The sequence below is a fragment of the Anoplolepis gracilipes genome, chromosome 14 (assembly GCF_047496725.1).
Source record: "Anoplolepis gracilipes chromosome 14, ASM4749672v1, whole genome shotgun sequence".
Lineage (NCBI taxonomy): Eukaryota > Metazoa > Arthropoda > Insecta > Hymenoptera > Formicidae > Anoplolepis > Anoplolepis gracilipes.
Window position 1 is genome coordinate 872,340 of NC_132983.1, and position 15,149 is coordinate 887,488.

A 15,149-nucleotide genomic window follows, 5' to 3' on the forward strand; every position below is an offset into this window, starting at 1 on the left:
ATACAATATTTATATAGTTTAATATATTTTAATAAAATAATTTTGACGTAAAAGATAAATAGCACTAGCTTTGTTATTTTACAGATATGCATTTGTATGTAAATCATAATTCACATACAAGTAGTATGTGTCATAAACTCCACCTGGAGAATGTGAGGACAGGATATTCTTATCTTTTTTAATTAGCTTTCTTATAAGCAAATCAAGTCTTTAATCTATAATACTGAAAATAATGAAATAAAATAAAATTATATTTTTTTATTTCCATTTATAATTTTAATTGTAATAAATTATAATTTATGTCATAGTATATTGTTATATAGTAGTCCTAATAGTAATATAGTTATTTTTACAATTAATAAGTTAATAATTCATATGTTAATTTTGAACTATTATTTTCTGCGATGCTTAACAAAATTATTAAGTAAAAGTCACTCAATCAGATTTGTTTCGTAGACGAACGTATATTCATAACTCACACATTGGATAGCATGTATAGTCACTAATAGACATAGAAAATATTACCAATTAATATTAATTTATTATATTTAATTTATTACATAATATATTATATTAATATCAATATAATATAATATATTAATATTATTAATATGTAACTAATGTTATTAATGTTTGTTATAAATTAATATTATTTTAAATATTTTCTGTCTTTATAATAGCCTCGCACACTATCAACCACGCTACAAATATAAACAATGTTAAAACAGTATAAACTACAGTGATTAAATCATCATCTTGGCGTGATATTGTTGTTTGATCAATTTATACGAAATGGAATAATATACGAAAAAAAAATATTTTCGAACGTGTAAAATAAAATTATGCAATGCTTTTTCAGGTTTGATTTCATAATTCAGTACAATGCCAGTAAGGGACAATAAACCTTAAGTAACAGAATATATTAAACAAAACTGCACATTGATATTTACTCTTCATGACTTAAAATGCTATAGTAATTAAGTTAGTAATCTTGTCACATTTTTTACATTTATTTAGTTATATTTGTTTTTTTGTACTTTTTATTTCATTATAATCGATAATTTTAATCATCAATTCTCACTCCATTGCAACTCACGTTGGTCAACGTAACATTAAAACCCTGTGCTATTAACTGTGTTGAAAGATTCGTGACTCGTTTCTGTGGAATGTTCGGTGGTAACAAAATATATACAAATCCACCTCCACCAAAACCTGTAAGTTTTCCCACGAATTTATAATTTCTTACAATAGAGCAAATAATATCCAAGTTGGAATGCGACATATTAAAATCAAAGAGCATATCTTGATACATTCTAATGAAGATCTGTAAAAAAATAAAAAATCTAAATTAGAATAAAGAAAACTACATTGTTTTCACCACATAATTATATATTTGTAAATCTTTTTAAGTAAACATTACACAAAAGTATGTGACAAAGTTAAATTATTATTCATGAAAAAGAAGAAAAAATGAAAAAAAAATATACTTGTAATACTGCGAACGAATTATTTCGTTGAAGTAAATTTTTATGATTAATAGCTATTTCCTGAAGCAGTGACCAAATCTCTAGCGATATTTCATCGATTCTATCCAAACAGTCGTTGACGTCTTTGAAACGAGAATGTTTCAGCTTTGCCATTTGCTGTACCTGTTTATACTTATTCCGGTAAATTTTTGAGTCGATCAACAGAATCTTTATTTCCGGCGCTTCTACGTATGCAGCGATATAATTTTCTGGATCTCTGTACATATATTTAAATACTTGGTCAAATGTACACACTTCGTTATCTATCATAAAATCTGTCATATAGCGTTGTATAACTTGCTCGCAGAGTGATGCGTACGTCGAAATGTCTTCTAAGTCATTGTCTTCGAATGCATCGTGAGTACCATAGGCTTGCAGACGCGCCCAATGTAGAAAGCACGCTGCGAGACAAACCGCGAACGATGTCGAGCTGCCAAGACCAGCGTCGATAGTTAATTGCGTGGTCAAGTGTACGTGAAAAGGTTTCACTTTGAGTTTCTCATAATGACCAATACGGAAAAGCAAGAAAAAGAATATTTGTAAGCTAAATTTCTGCGCGTATGTGCTCCACATACCATTTGAAGTGATAAAATATTGCACTTGCTTAAGCAACAAGATTTTATTTTTCAGTATTCTGTCAACATTATTGATAGAAAAGAAATTTCGAAGTGTTTCCCAAGATACATTCAACGATACGTCGACATCAGGGAAGTCTATTTTAATAAAATCGTCCGACTTGTTAATTAATTCGACAAATTTAAGTGTCGTACGAAGATTTAAGCTGCCCACTACAACACGTTTTCCATACATCGCCACGTGTTCTCCGCTTAAGCAAATTCTACCTGGTGCGGAAATCTTAAATTTGATCATTTTTTTTTTGCAAATAAAAATATCTGCTCTTCAAAGAAAATTAATGTTTTATTAATTTTTTTAATATTATTAATTAATGTTTTATTAATTAGAGCGCAGAAAGTTAAATTTGCGTGCCGTATAACTTTTATATTTATTAGAAACACGAAAAAATGAATTCATGTAATGTGAAGATCAACAGATAATATTTATCTGTTCTTTTCGTTCTGTATAATTTATAAATACATATTGTCAGTTATATATGACAAAAGTAACTTGTTATTAAATTGATATACATGTAAGAGGAATGTAATTTCAATTCGATCAAGTTCTCGTTCTTTGCCCTCTTTCGTTATCAGCAGATTAATTGTAAATAGATTTCTTCCTTCAAGACTCTACACTCAAGATTAAATGATATACGTTTCAATTATTAATTATAAATTTTTAAATCAGACAAAAGATGAAAAATACAAATAATGAAAATTATTCAAAAACTTTCTTTATCACACACAAGACAGTATTTAACTTTGTGTATTATTCTGTGTATTGTTTCACGTCTTAGTCATAACTGATTTTGTCGGAATGTAATAATAACAGGATTCTAAAGTTATGATTCTAAACATAAACTACAATGTCAAATTTTTTTAACGTTTTAATAACAGATCATTAAAATATATATACTTATACGCAGAATTTATAAGAAGAACACTGCTTTCGATGTCATAAACAAATTGTCATTATCTTCTTCACGTTGATACATTTAAGATAATATTTTATATAATACAATATATGTATAATAAATGCACATATGTTTTTATTAACTTTCTTTACAAATAAACAAAACTTTGGTCTATAAAACTTAAGGTTAAGAAAATGCAACAAAATAGAGACTCTTTCTTCCAAGCATTACGTAAGTCTATAACAAATTTACAATATAGTAGTAGAATAGTTTAGTATATATTAGTATAAATTATTCTTACATTATCAGGTATTATTATTATTATTAGCGCGAAAAAAATATTTTGTTGTCATTTTTTCTATTCAATACAAAACGATAATTTATATATTGTATTTATATTATTTATGTAATTGTTTATATATTTATAAACTATATATATATATATATATATATATATATATATTTATAAAATAATTTTTATTATATATTCAACGATCTCTTTGTTTTCCTCGTCAAAATTCCTGTTTCTTCATCGCAATCACATTGAATGATAATATTATAAATAAAAAGACATGAGAATTTCTTTCTCACAAAATATATGAAAATATATTGATTTTTGCATACGCTTTACTCGGGTTTGATTTTAGCGAAAATGAGTGAAATATACCAAAAAATTATTTTCTTTGTTACTTTTTTTGTTATATTAATAAATGCATATATAATTAATTTATATCTGTACTCTATTTCTATATATATGCCCAGAAATAAATCATATAACAATTAATCAAGATATACAACTATTTATTAATCAAAAAATAAAAAAATCTTTCATTAGCTATTATTAAGTAAATGATAGAGGTAGTTTAGGTAATTGGGTAATATTTTATTGCATGTACAGATGAAAAACGGGACAACGTCGCTTGATCAATCTAATACTTTCAAAATGAGATGACATACGAAGTAAGCTTTTTTTACAATAAAAATATTAACAATATTCAAATTCGGATGCGACAAACCTAGATAACATAGCATCTGTTGATTTAAATAAATGTAAATTTGTAAATATTTAAAAAATCTAAATTAAAAAATTATTTAGCTATCAACGGATAATAATCCACCTGAGATTTTTATAAACACTACTTAAAAATATACATAATAAAATATCAAAGATCACTAAAGAAAAGACTTACTTTTAATACTTCGTACGACTGTTGTAATTCCAAAAGATTTCTATCTCGGTAATTATGCTTAATTGCATCAAGTATGCAATGAGTCCGCTTTGTTATGTTGTGGATACTTTCCAAAATCATATTGACGGATCGGCGAAAGCGGAACATCATATGCGCCATTTTATTGACCTGTTCGTCTTTATTCTGGCGCAATTTCGAGTCGATCAGTAGAATCTTCATTTTCGGTACCTCTACGATCGTACTATTGTAGAGCCTTTTGCCTCCGTATCGAAATCTCACCATGTTACCAAATGTGCACACGTCGCAGTCCATATTGGCTATAAAGTTTTGTAAAACTTCCTCGCAGCACGAAGCATATTTCGAAATCTTAGTCAACTCAAAATCATCAAAATCTGTCCTGTCGATACCTTTCTGCAGACGCGTCCAATGTAGAAAGCACGTGGCGAGACATACCGCGAACGATGTCGAGCTACCGAGACCAGCGTTGACAGGTGATTGCGTGGTCAAGTGCACGTGGAAAGGTTTTACATCGAGCTGCTCGTTATGAGAAATATAAAGAAGTAGGAAAAGAAATGTTTATAAGCTAAATTTCTGCTCGTATGTGCTCCATAAATCGTTTAAGACAATCAAGTATTGCACATCTTTGAGCAACATGTTATTGTCTTTAACGATATTGATAAAATTATTGCCAGAAATGAAATTTAGAATTAATTAAAAAAGTAGATTCAAATTTAAATTGACATCGGGGAACTCTACAATAATATTTGTTTCATCATTATTTAATTCGGAGAATTCAAGTGTGCTACGAAGATCTAAATTGACCAATATCACATCTTTTCCATACATCAGGGTATGTTCTCCGCATAGGGCAATTCTTCCTGGTGCAGAAATTTTGAAGTATCATCTATTTTGCGAATAAAAAAAAACTTTTTTCTAAAAGCAGAAAACAATCTAACGTTAATCGGTAGAATACGGAGAATTAAATTTGCATTAAAAAATCATCGAGAGATAAAGTCTGTCCGTTTTTCTTTGCATTTTCTATACTTATTGTTAGATTTTTCATTTTCTTTTTCTTCAACGCTCAAATATATATGTATGTACATGTATCTTGTTTTCAGACAAAAATTCTAGGGTAAAACGTGCGAGTAAAACAAGCAAACCTAATATTTCTCTCGTTTCTTTTTGTTTTATATAAATTAAAAATACGTAATATTAGTTTTATATATGACAATAATACAATATTAAATATACATCCATGCAAAAAGGAAAGACTTATATAGATTCAATCAGATTCTCATACTTTTCCACTGTTTCCGTTGTTAGCGAAATAATCGTGAAAATCTTCGTTTTTTAATTATTTCACAACAAGATTGAATAATATGTTTTTAATTGTTAAATTTTTATATCAAACACAAAAAAGACAGACTGTGCGGATAATAAAAATTATTCGAAAGCGTTCGTTTCCACACACAATAAGACAATATTAACTTCGTGTTGTATTATTTCACCCAGTTGTGACTGATTTTGTCTCAATAACACAATAACAGCGTTCTAAAAACAACGATCTAAAATAATAAACTACAGTCGGACCTCTTATCCTACATTTTCGGTCCGGAATCTTCTCCTTAAACCTCTGATCCTACGACAAAAATTTGAGAATAGGGGTATAATTCCCCTTTCGCGGTCGTAGCATGAAAGGATTTTTTATCGTAGGATAAGAGGTCCAACTGTACATAATATGTCATACTTTTCAATACTATATAATATATAATAAAAGAAGTCATTAAAACATTTAAAACATATATATATATATAATTAATGCAAAAAATATTTTTCTTATTATTTTCCCTGTAAATGAACAAAAAATATGTAAGAGAAATAAAACACGCATTCATTTACTCTATATATAATTATAGCTTTGAATCATTATTTCAGAATCTACCTGATATTCAGTGATGAAATCCGCGAAAAAAATTGATCCATTAATTCTGTAAAATAGTATCACCGATAATTTAATTCACATGTAGTTATAATACAAGTCTTTTAATACGCTCGAAAATTCGTTTGAGTTATTAGGAGAACATATTCCGCAAAGAGGTAAGCTGGAGGTAAATTTCATGACCCGTGCTGCCCTCTGGAGAACGAACATGCAACTTTTGTCTAGAATATCGTGACGTCACACTTGAGAAACTTCTTCACCATATTGTTCCTAGGGATAGTTCCTAGGGACAGGATCGCCGCTCTGATTGGCAGTTTATGGTTAACAATTTCCTTGTCGATGCTTCATCGATTATTTTTTTAATCGATGACTCTAGGGAAATCTGGTAACTTTGTATGTAGGAATTTGGCTGGCTTTTCGGCCACGATGCCCGCAATCCACGGCACTATTAAACACGACTATTCCAAAATGGCTGGCGACAAGATTGTTGACGGTTCGCAGAACTGTAACAGCGAAAGAATAAGCGAGAGTGGTGACTTGAATCTCAATTTAAATTTGGAAGACGAACTTGTCGAATCAGTCGAATATATACCGTGTCCGGAATTTCAATTTTCGGTAAATCAATTTCTACCCTTTTTGTCTTATACTTTAACATTTTTTTTTTCTGTGCTTTATACGTTCCACGACAACTGCTATATTCATTTCGTATCATTAACGAAATGTTATTTATGATCTACGATTTTATCGTAGAAAATGTTATATCGAATATATAATGTGTTTGTATTTATGTTTCTCTACATCAAAAAAATTCTTTGAAAATTTAATCGTATAATTTTTTACTCTTAAACCTAAGCGTTATTCTCTTCCTATTGTAACTTGTAAACTATATACATAGGTGAATATACGCATTTGTTAATAATATATCGATCACGTTTACAGTTTTCATGTCATTTTATAACGTCCCACTTTATATATTTTAAAATTTTATAAATTTATATGTATGTATGAAATATATAGACTTTATTTTTTTTTTTTTTAGGCAACAGCATGTTATATTTGTAATGGGTATTACGGACCTTGTTTCGAAGAACCAGTCTGTGCAACCTGTCATGCATTTTTATTCCCAAATGATATTGATTTATTACAAGTTCCAATTTTCAGCGAGGTAGTATAACTAATTTTTTAACAAGTTTAATCTCTACATTTTATCTCTCGTAATATAATCTGGTTTTGCAATATTTATATTATTTTATGAAAACTACAAAAAAATATATTAGCATTTTGCTAATAATTTTTTGATAATGAAATATAATTAATAAATTGTAAATATTAGAAATTAATAAGCACAATTTATTAATATATTAATGCGTTGTTTTCCACACTTTATTAATAATATTGTCAATCTTACGTATGTGCTGTTTGAACCTAAAATAGAAAACAGATGATGAAGATTCAGGAAATGACGAACCAACTGATCTTTACTACAATCATGAGAGAAGAACTAGTCAACAACAACAAAATTCTCCGCAGAGCATCAATCCCAATATCCCGAATGTACAACAAAATGCATCGAATCATAACGTGAACGTTTCTCGCAGATCCTATGCGCAATATCAAAATGCAGTGCCACAATGCAACTATCACGCACTGCAAAACAATTCAAATAGCAATTCTGTTGACAAATGCATGGTAGCATTTGCACGGAATGCGTCTGTTTCACGCGATGTGAATCTTGATCTACAGAGTATGATTTCTCGAACGAGAAGTGGCTGTCATCAGAATTGCGTCAACGGAAACAACCGACACGTTCAGGATATGATGGAAGAGGATCTGCGACACTGTACATCAGACACATTTGCAAACCATGACGGTTCAAACAATGAACATAGAGACAATATTGCACCACAGTATCATTGGAACTATAGAATGTACGAGGATGTGGGCGAACCGTCACGGCCGTACAATTTATCAAAGAGATTAGAGATATTGTCGAATCACAAGCACATCGAGCACGAACCTATTAATGAGCCAGGTCTGGTAGAAAGATTGCCGCCCGAGGTATTGCTCGCTATCTTCTCGCATCTGGACGACATCAGTTTGTGGTCAGCTGCAAATGTCTGTCGACGATGGTGCGGTCTGCTGTCAACACATGTAACGCAGTTGCAATGGAAGCAACATGTGAAGCTACGCTGGCCTTTATACAAACCTATAGGCTGCGTCAAGAATTGGTACAGGGTGTACGATTACTTAGCCTCCTCAGCCCCATGTCGAACTTGCTTGGCGCAGACCTCTTTGCGATCCAGACCTTCCAGGATGGAGGAGAACTCTTGGCGAAGAAACAGATTGCGAAGTGAACTTAAAAGCTTAAGAATTGATCCACCTGAAGGAATTGAAGCAATGCCGCTTGATCATATGTGTTGCCATTGGCAGGCCACAATCACAGGACCAGTAGGAAGTCCATATGAGGGAGGATTATTTTATCTATATTTACAAGTACCCTTCAGGTATATATATATAAGTTTGCAGACATCTATATATAATAATTCTATTTTCTTTCAATATAAAACTTTGATTCTTGACAATATATTATCCTAATAAAAAAAAATCTCAAAAATCTTTGTTAAAGTTTAATTACAAAATACTTTAAAAACTAGATTTTATAGATAAATTTTATAAATAAGTTATAAAATAAATTTTAACAGATTGTAATGTGAAAACTAGTATTTTTTTCATTTTAAATCAATTTTTTGATAAGAGATTTATGAGTAAAAAAGTGCTATAGTTCTTGATTTCGTATTCAACACTTGATGTTAATAATATTTAATCTTAGTTATACTTTATATTATATTATTAAAATTTATGCATATATAACACATATACTTTTCAGTTATCCCATGTGTCCACCTGTAGTCAGATTTCTGACAAAAATACTTCACCCGAACGTTTCTAGACACGGAGATGTTGGCATAGACTCAATACATCATAATTGGTCATTGGCTCTCACAATATCTAAAGTCCTTATCAGTGTACAAAGTTTGCTTACAGATCCATATTGTCAAGTAAGTAAATTTTTTATGAATCATTAATTTAAGAAATAAGTCGATTTTGTTTTTTTAATTTGGATTAAAAGTTTCTAAAACAAATCGAGAAAATTATAAAATAAATTAAGAAGAATATTTTTTGTCAACTTTATAATATATTCTATGTGTCAAGCATAACTCAATTGTATTATTTTTAATCTATAACTGACAACTGTATGTGTAGGTGTGCATGGAGCCAGAATTAGGAGAGATGTACATGAATGATCGCGAGAAATTCGAGGAAGTGGCTAGGGCATGGACATGGAGGTACGCGATGCACGATGTTGTGATGCCGCTTTAGTGCATCAAAATGTATAAATCTCAGTTAATTCATGTAATTAATACATAAATTACTTAGATTCTATTAATTAGACAGATATCTACAAACTATTTAATAAATTGATAATAATTTGTGATATATTGTTCTAAGATGTATGAAAAATGTGAATGTATATTTATAGAGATTATTTGTTAATCACTATTGATATATTAGTACTAGCAAATCGATCATTTTGTATCCCAAAGTTCATTATCTAAAATATATATATCAACATTTTTACATTGTTATTTCAATATTTACATTTTTGTCAAATAATTATCAAAAATGCAAATAATACAACATGTAGAGGTTTATAGGCTGCGTTCCAATATACATCATATACGCTATATTTTCAATGGGATAGTCATTGGGAGCTTTCCAGCAAGGCCGTGTTCACTAGTGTGAGTGTGAGTGTGAGTGAGATACACTGATTTGTTCTCCCTCACACTAATGGACACTGTGTCGCCTGTGGTGCTTGCTGAAAAACGCCTAATATATCGAAACGTAGACACCATATATATTAACCCAACCTACACATATATATAATATATATTCTGAGTTCTGACCTGGTCACACAATTATTAGCAGTTAGGTATAATAAAGTATAGAGGTATGTAGATACTTCATATATAATTCTTAATTTCAATGAGAAAATTCTTAATAACAAATTTGGAATTTATAAAAAAAAAAGAGAAATTTAAATCCCGATCAAAGGATTTACATGTCATCGGGAGTGGATGATGGAATGCTTTGCATATACACAGCGGGGAAGCGTTACTGGCTAACCTAGAAAGTCGCGTGTTAAACATCTCGTCAGCTGCAACATAGTGCTTAATAAATTACAATTTAATTTCGGGCGAACGGAAACTAGTCGAGTTCCGAAAGGAATCGGGACGAGAGGGACAGGTATTTTAAACCAGGCGCGTACCTGAAGCTCGAAGCCTTTCCGGATTGCTCCGGGTGGTCCGAGGTGACAGTTATGATTCGAGCGGCGACGTAAGATGATACTAAGGAATTTCCCATTCGCACAATGGGTCTTGGCCTTCATCTTCTCCGTCGTGATAGTCTACCTGCGGCTGCGGATAAACGAGCTCGAGGAGAGCTACAGATCGTTGCGTACGTGTTTGGCATATCGTTGAATACACCTCGTTTACATCCTCCGAATTAATATCCACGACACGAAAATAACGTCAGCCTGCAATTCTTTTTCCAGACGATGCTGTCATGCAAACGCGAATCGACACTAGGAACGATGCACGCGTCGAGGCACAAAATAATGGGAGCGCCCTCGAGGACATCGTCGTAATATACAACAGGGTGCCGAAGACTGCCTCCACTAGTTTCGTGGGATTAGTTTACGATTTGTGCAAGCAGAACAAGTTCCACGTTTTGCATATTAATGTGACCAACAATATGCACACCCTCACTCTCATTAACCAGGTATTATACCTGTCATCTCGGGACAATTCATGTATTGTTTAACGTACAGCCCAGTTGTCTATGTTGTAATGTATTTTTTGTAATGCACATTTTTATTTTGTTGCAAGATACGCGATAACATTTTACAAAACACACAAGAAATATAAGATATAGCGTTATTAAAATTTCATTTATTTCTACTTGTTGTTTTTCTATCTTATTTCTATGTCAAGATTTAGATATATATTTTCCATCTGAAATGTAGAAAGTAATAAAATTTATTGCAGCTCTTGATTATATTTTTTTCAAAATACTATAAACTTTGTATTTTAGATATATTTGATATTTTAAATTATCAAAAATAAGATCTTTTCTTATCAATGCAATGACATGTAAAATTTATTTTTTCTAAAATTTTATATATTATTTTTCACATATGACAGAAAGAGATTTTATTATATTAATATATAGGTATTATATACATAGGTTCAATTTGCAAATAATATATCAAATTGGAATTCTATAAAGCCAGCATTTTACCATGGGCATATGGCATTTTTAAATTTTCAAAAGTAAGTACAGCAAAGTTTGCATCTTTCATGAGATAAATTTGTCTTCTTTAACAAATATTATTTTAATTTGCAGATTTGGTATTAATCATACACCTTTATATATAAATTTATTAAGAAAGCCTTTAGACAGATTTGTATCTTATTATTATTTTTTACGATATGGCGATAATTTTAGACCACATCTTATAAGAAAGAAACATGGAGATACAAAGGTTTGTTTTTATCTAAAAAAAAATATATAGAAAATAAACAAGTAAATTCGTTCAATTAATCAAATTATTCCATTTGTGTAGACATTTGACGAATGCATAAACATTGGTCAACCTGACTGTGATCCTAATAACATGTGGCTACAGATTCCATTTTTGTGTGGCCATGACCCGGCTTGTTGGTAAGTTTTCATCTTTCTATAGCTTTGTCACAGCAACATATTATATATTTTTCTTTTATTCAATTATCACAGTTAACATATCATGAATCACATTAAATATTATAATACTTGTTATAATTTCAGACAACAAATCACATTTACGACAAACTAGTCAAAAACTCGATCCATTACCTGAAACAGCAAATAAAAAAATAATTTTACAAAAATTTTTCATCTGTATTTTTTAAATACCTTTTTAAACATTAATACATATACATATAATATACTAATTATAGAAAATTTGCTCGTTATTATATTTTTTTCATTTGCAATAGGGAGATTGGTAACAGCTGGGCATTAGATGAAGCCAAACGAAATCTGCAAAGGCATTATTTCCTAATTGGTGTGACGGAGGAGTTAAATGATTTTGTGGAAGTATTGGAAAATGTACTACCACGATTTTTCAAAGGAGCATACAATTTCTTTTTACATAGTAAGTGTCTCTCTCTCTCTCTCTCTCTTCCTCTCTCTCCCTCTATATATATATATATATATATATATATATATGAGAGTATATATTAAAACTTTTTCGAAATCACAGCAACATATTATATATTTTTCCTTTATTCAATTATCACAGTTAACATATCATGAATCACATTAAATATTATAATACTTGTTATAATTTCAGACAACAAATCACATTTACGACAAACTAGTCAAAAACTCGATCCATTACCTGAAACAGTAGAGAAGATTCAGCAGTCAGTTGTGTGGAAAATGGAAAACGAATTGTATAATTTTGCTTTGAAACATTTTCATGCTGTGAAAAAACGACTCATAAATGCTTCCCCTCAAGATGCATACCAGCATTTTATATACGAAAAGATACGGCCAAAATAAATCTCTACCTTTTTATATAGAACTTTATTTGAAAAACATAATAGCAAATCTATTTCCAATATATTCCTGACGAGTAACTGCTGAATGTGTACTTAATGTAATTAAATATAAAATAGTTTTTTTTATAAAATCATAATTTTTCATTAATTCTGTGGTTCTAATAATTTATTTTTCTCCTACATATATAAACTGTTTATGACAAAAACTTTCTTTCAAGATTCTTTATCTCAGCACTCAATTTTTACGAAATTAATATAATTATATAAATAATAATAAGTTTATATTCAGATCTATTTAAGAACGTATTATGAAAAACAAATAGTGCGATGATATATTTGATTTGTACACTATGCATCCTTGACAAATCATTCACTGCAATAATTTTTTGGTCTAAGGGCAAACATATGAACTGGATATAAACCGCGCGGAAATTTAGTTTGCTGTTGTTCTTTAACACAAATAAGATCAGCTTTATCAAACAGAAATTGCAAGCATTTCATTGATCTGGTTACAGAGGAGTCCTCCTTGTCAATTTCCAAATGATTGGAACTAGTGATATTTTCTTTCACCACAAGTATACCATTGTTTTTTAAACCCACTCTGCAAATCCAAATCACAAAGTGAGAAATAATGCTTTATTCTTCTTTCACAGTAAAACCAAATGAGACTCACGAGCACTTCTTGAAAAATTCTATTAAATCATCATCCCGTAGATGGCCAAGTACCCATTGACACCATATAACATCATATTTATTTGCTACAGGACAGAAGTCTTGCAAGCCTTAAAAGACAAGTATATTTATATATGTTGTATACTAAAAATTTAAATCTTATAAATATAAGTACACTACCGATAGGATAATACTGATCGATTCTTGACGAATAGTTTTCCAAAGAGATTTTTGCTACTTCTAAAAACTTGGGATTTTGCTCGACTAGATCTATACATTTAAAATATTTCGTTAATAAATTCTTGGTAATTCTACCAATACCGGCACCACAATCTAAGGCATATGCTCTGGAAGGTGGATTTTTCAACTAAAACAGATTAAAATAATATTTTTTGCAGGTAGATAACATTTTTTTTACATTGAATCTTTTTCTTCTAATGTAGTCTTAAATTTTTATTAAACTATGATAAATATCAAAAATTGTATAGAATCTAATTTTATAAAAATTTCGACAATTTTAATTTTTGAAATCAGAGATCGATTTTGCGATTCTTCATGTTATTTCTATTTCTCTATTATTCTTTCTTAAGTGTAAATTGTTTTCATTCAAATAAGAATAAAATATTGCAAAATTAAATTATATTAAATTAAGAAATATGTTAAATAAATGCACGTCACATCACGTATATGAATTTCAAAACTAATCTCAGATTTTAAAGCTTGAATATTCAATTCCACAGCAATGTATATCTTACAATCCGCTTTAATTTATTCATTTTTTAATTAAAATGTGCAATTATATTATAGGGTATCGTTTCACCACAAATCCATAAAAAATAGGTTAATATAGGTTAAGGTTATAATACGTACCTGGAAAAGAGATTTTAGAAAAAGCGTAGAGCCCTTTATGTCAGTCTGCGAAATAAATCCGAATCCTCCCAACATCCCATCAAGTGTAGGCGGAATGCGATCCCAATATTTCGCAGCCGCGACGTAAAATTCGCCCTCACACGTGCTCGCGTCATGTTGCTGGTTCTGCATTTTTGCGCACTACACTCTACGATTTTCACAAATATACCACGCGTCTGATTCCTTACAAAATTCTTCGCATTCTCGACAACAGCAATGTGACATAAAACATTACAAAAGTTGTGATTTTCTCAAGCAAAATCGCAAACCGGTAAACCCATCAATTATCGCCAACTGTCCCCGATCATCGATGCATGCGCGCTCAACCTCGACCACCATACGTCACAGAAACAGCTGATCACGTGACTGTTTTTGACAGACACGTATATAGATCGATGAAACGTAAGGTGCTTTTTGAATCCAAAAAAAATTTTTTATATTATGATTATAATTATTATCAATATTTTTATTATAATGTATAAAAAGTATTATACACAATTATGCTGTACATATAAAAGAAATCATATGCTATATAAGAAAAAAATAAAATAATAAAAGAATTAACATTATTAAATCTCAAAAACTCGACTATTAAGAGCAAAATATTATTTATTATTCTTTATATATTGCTATTTATTATTATCATTACTAAATTTATTATTTAGTCCATGAATGATTAAGACTTTCAAACTATTTCTTTTAATATTTCTTATTCCTTCTTCT

The 15,149-nt window shown here is 30.0% G+C and overlaps 4 protein-coding genes and 1 long non-coding RNA gene across 7 annotated transcripts; 2 read left to right on the top strand and 3 right to left on the bottom strand.

Annotated features, from left to right (window-relative positions):
- Nucleotides 1-283: 283 nt before the first annotated feature.
- LOC140673574 (mevalonate kinase-like) lies at nt 284-2,977 on the bottom strand. 3 transcript variants are annotated; one of them, XM_072906595.1, is made up of 3 exons: nt 1,828-2,977; nt 1,488-1,743; nt 284-1,324 (listed from the first exon to the last, which is right to left on the bottom strand). In XM_072906595.1, exons 1-3 carry the CDS (start codon nt 2,394-2,396, stop codon nt 1,064-1,066), a joined length of 1,086 nt encoding a protein of 361 aa, XP_072762696.1. In that variant the 5' UTR covers nt 2,397-2,977; the 3' UTR covers nt 284-1,063. The 3 variants fall into 3 exon arrangements, with proteins under 3 accessions (XP_072762696.1, XP_072762698.1, XP_072762695.1); XM_072906597.1 differs by having other exon boundaries at nt 1,846-2,976; XM_072906594.1 differs by having other exon boundaries at nt 285-1,324; nt 1,488-2,976.
- A 1,688-nt stretch (nt 2,978-4,665) lies between these two features.
- Nucleotides 4,666-6,424, bottom strand: LOC140673219 (uncharacterized). Its single transcript, XR_012048020.1, has 3 exons — nt 6,187-6,424; nt 5,545-5,795; nt 4,666-5,177 (listed from the first exon to the last, which is right to left on the bottom strand). It is a non-coding gene; the product is annotated as an uncharacterized lncRNA (long non-coding RNA).
- A 190-nt stretch (nt 6,425-6,614) lies between these two features.
- Morgue (modifier of rpr and grim, ubiquitously expressed) lies at nt 6,615-9,819 on the top strand. The gene is made up of 5 exons (XM_072905752.1): nt 6,615-6,798; nt 7,223-7,348; nt 7,618-8,687; nt 9,071-9,242; nt 9,448-9,819. Exons 1-5 carry the CDS (start codon nt 6,652-6,654, stop codon nt 9,562-9,564), a joined length of 1,632 nt encoding a protein of 543 aa, XP_072761853.1. The 5' UTR covers nt 6,615-6,651; the 3' UTR covers nt 9,565-9,819.
- A 188-nt stretch (nt 9,820-10,007) lies between these two features.
- On the top strand, nt 10,008-12,846 carry LOC140673099 (heparin sulfate O-sulfotransferase). Its single transcript, XM_072905756.1, has 7 exons — nt 10,008-10,698; nt 10,796-11,022; nt 11,488-11,573; nt 11,647-11,785; nt 11,867-11,964; nt 12,279-12,436; nt 12,635-12,846. Exons 1-7 carry the CDS (start codon nt 10,584-10,586, stop codon nt 12,844-12,846), a joined length of 1,035 nt encoding a protein of 344 aa, XP_072761857.1. The 5' UTR covers nt 10,008-10,583.
- Ntmt (N-terminal methyltransferase) lies at nt 12,552-14,760 on the bottom strand. The gene is made up of 4 exons (XM_072905757.1): nt 14,388-14,760; nt 13,698-13,884; nt 13,519-13,627; nt 12,552-13,446 (listed from the first exon to the last, which is right to left on the bottom strand). The coding sequence occupies exons 1-4, from the start codon at nt 14,556-14,558 to the stop codon at nt 13,212-13,214; spliced, it is 702 nt and encodes a 233-aa protein (XP_072761858.1). The 5' UTR covers nt 14,559-14,760; the 3' UTR covers nt 12,552-13,211.
- Nucleotides 14,761-15,149: the final 389 nt, after the last annotated feature.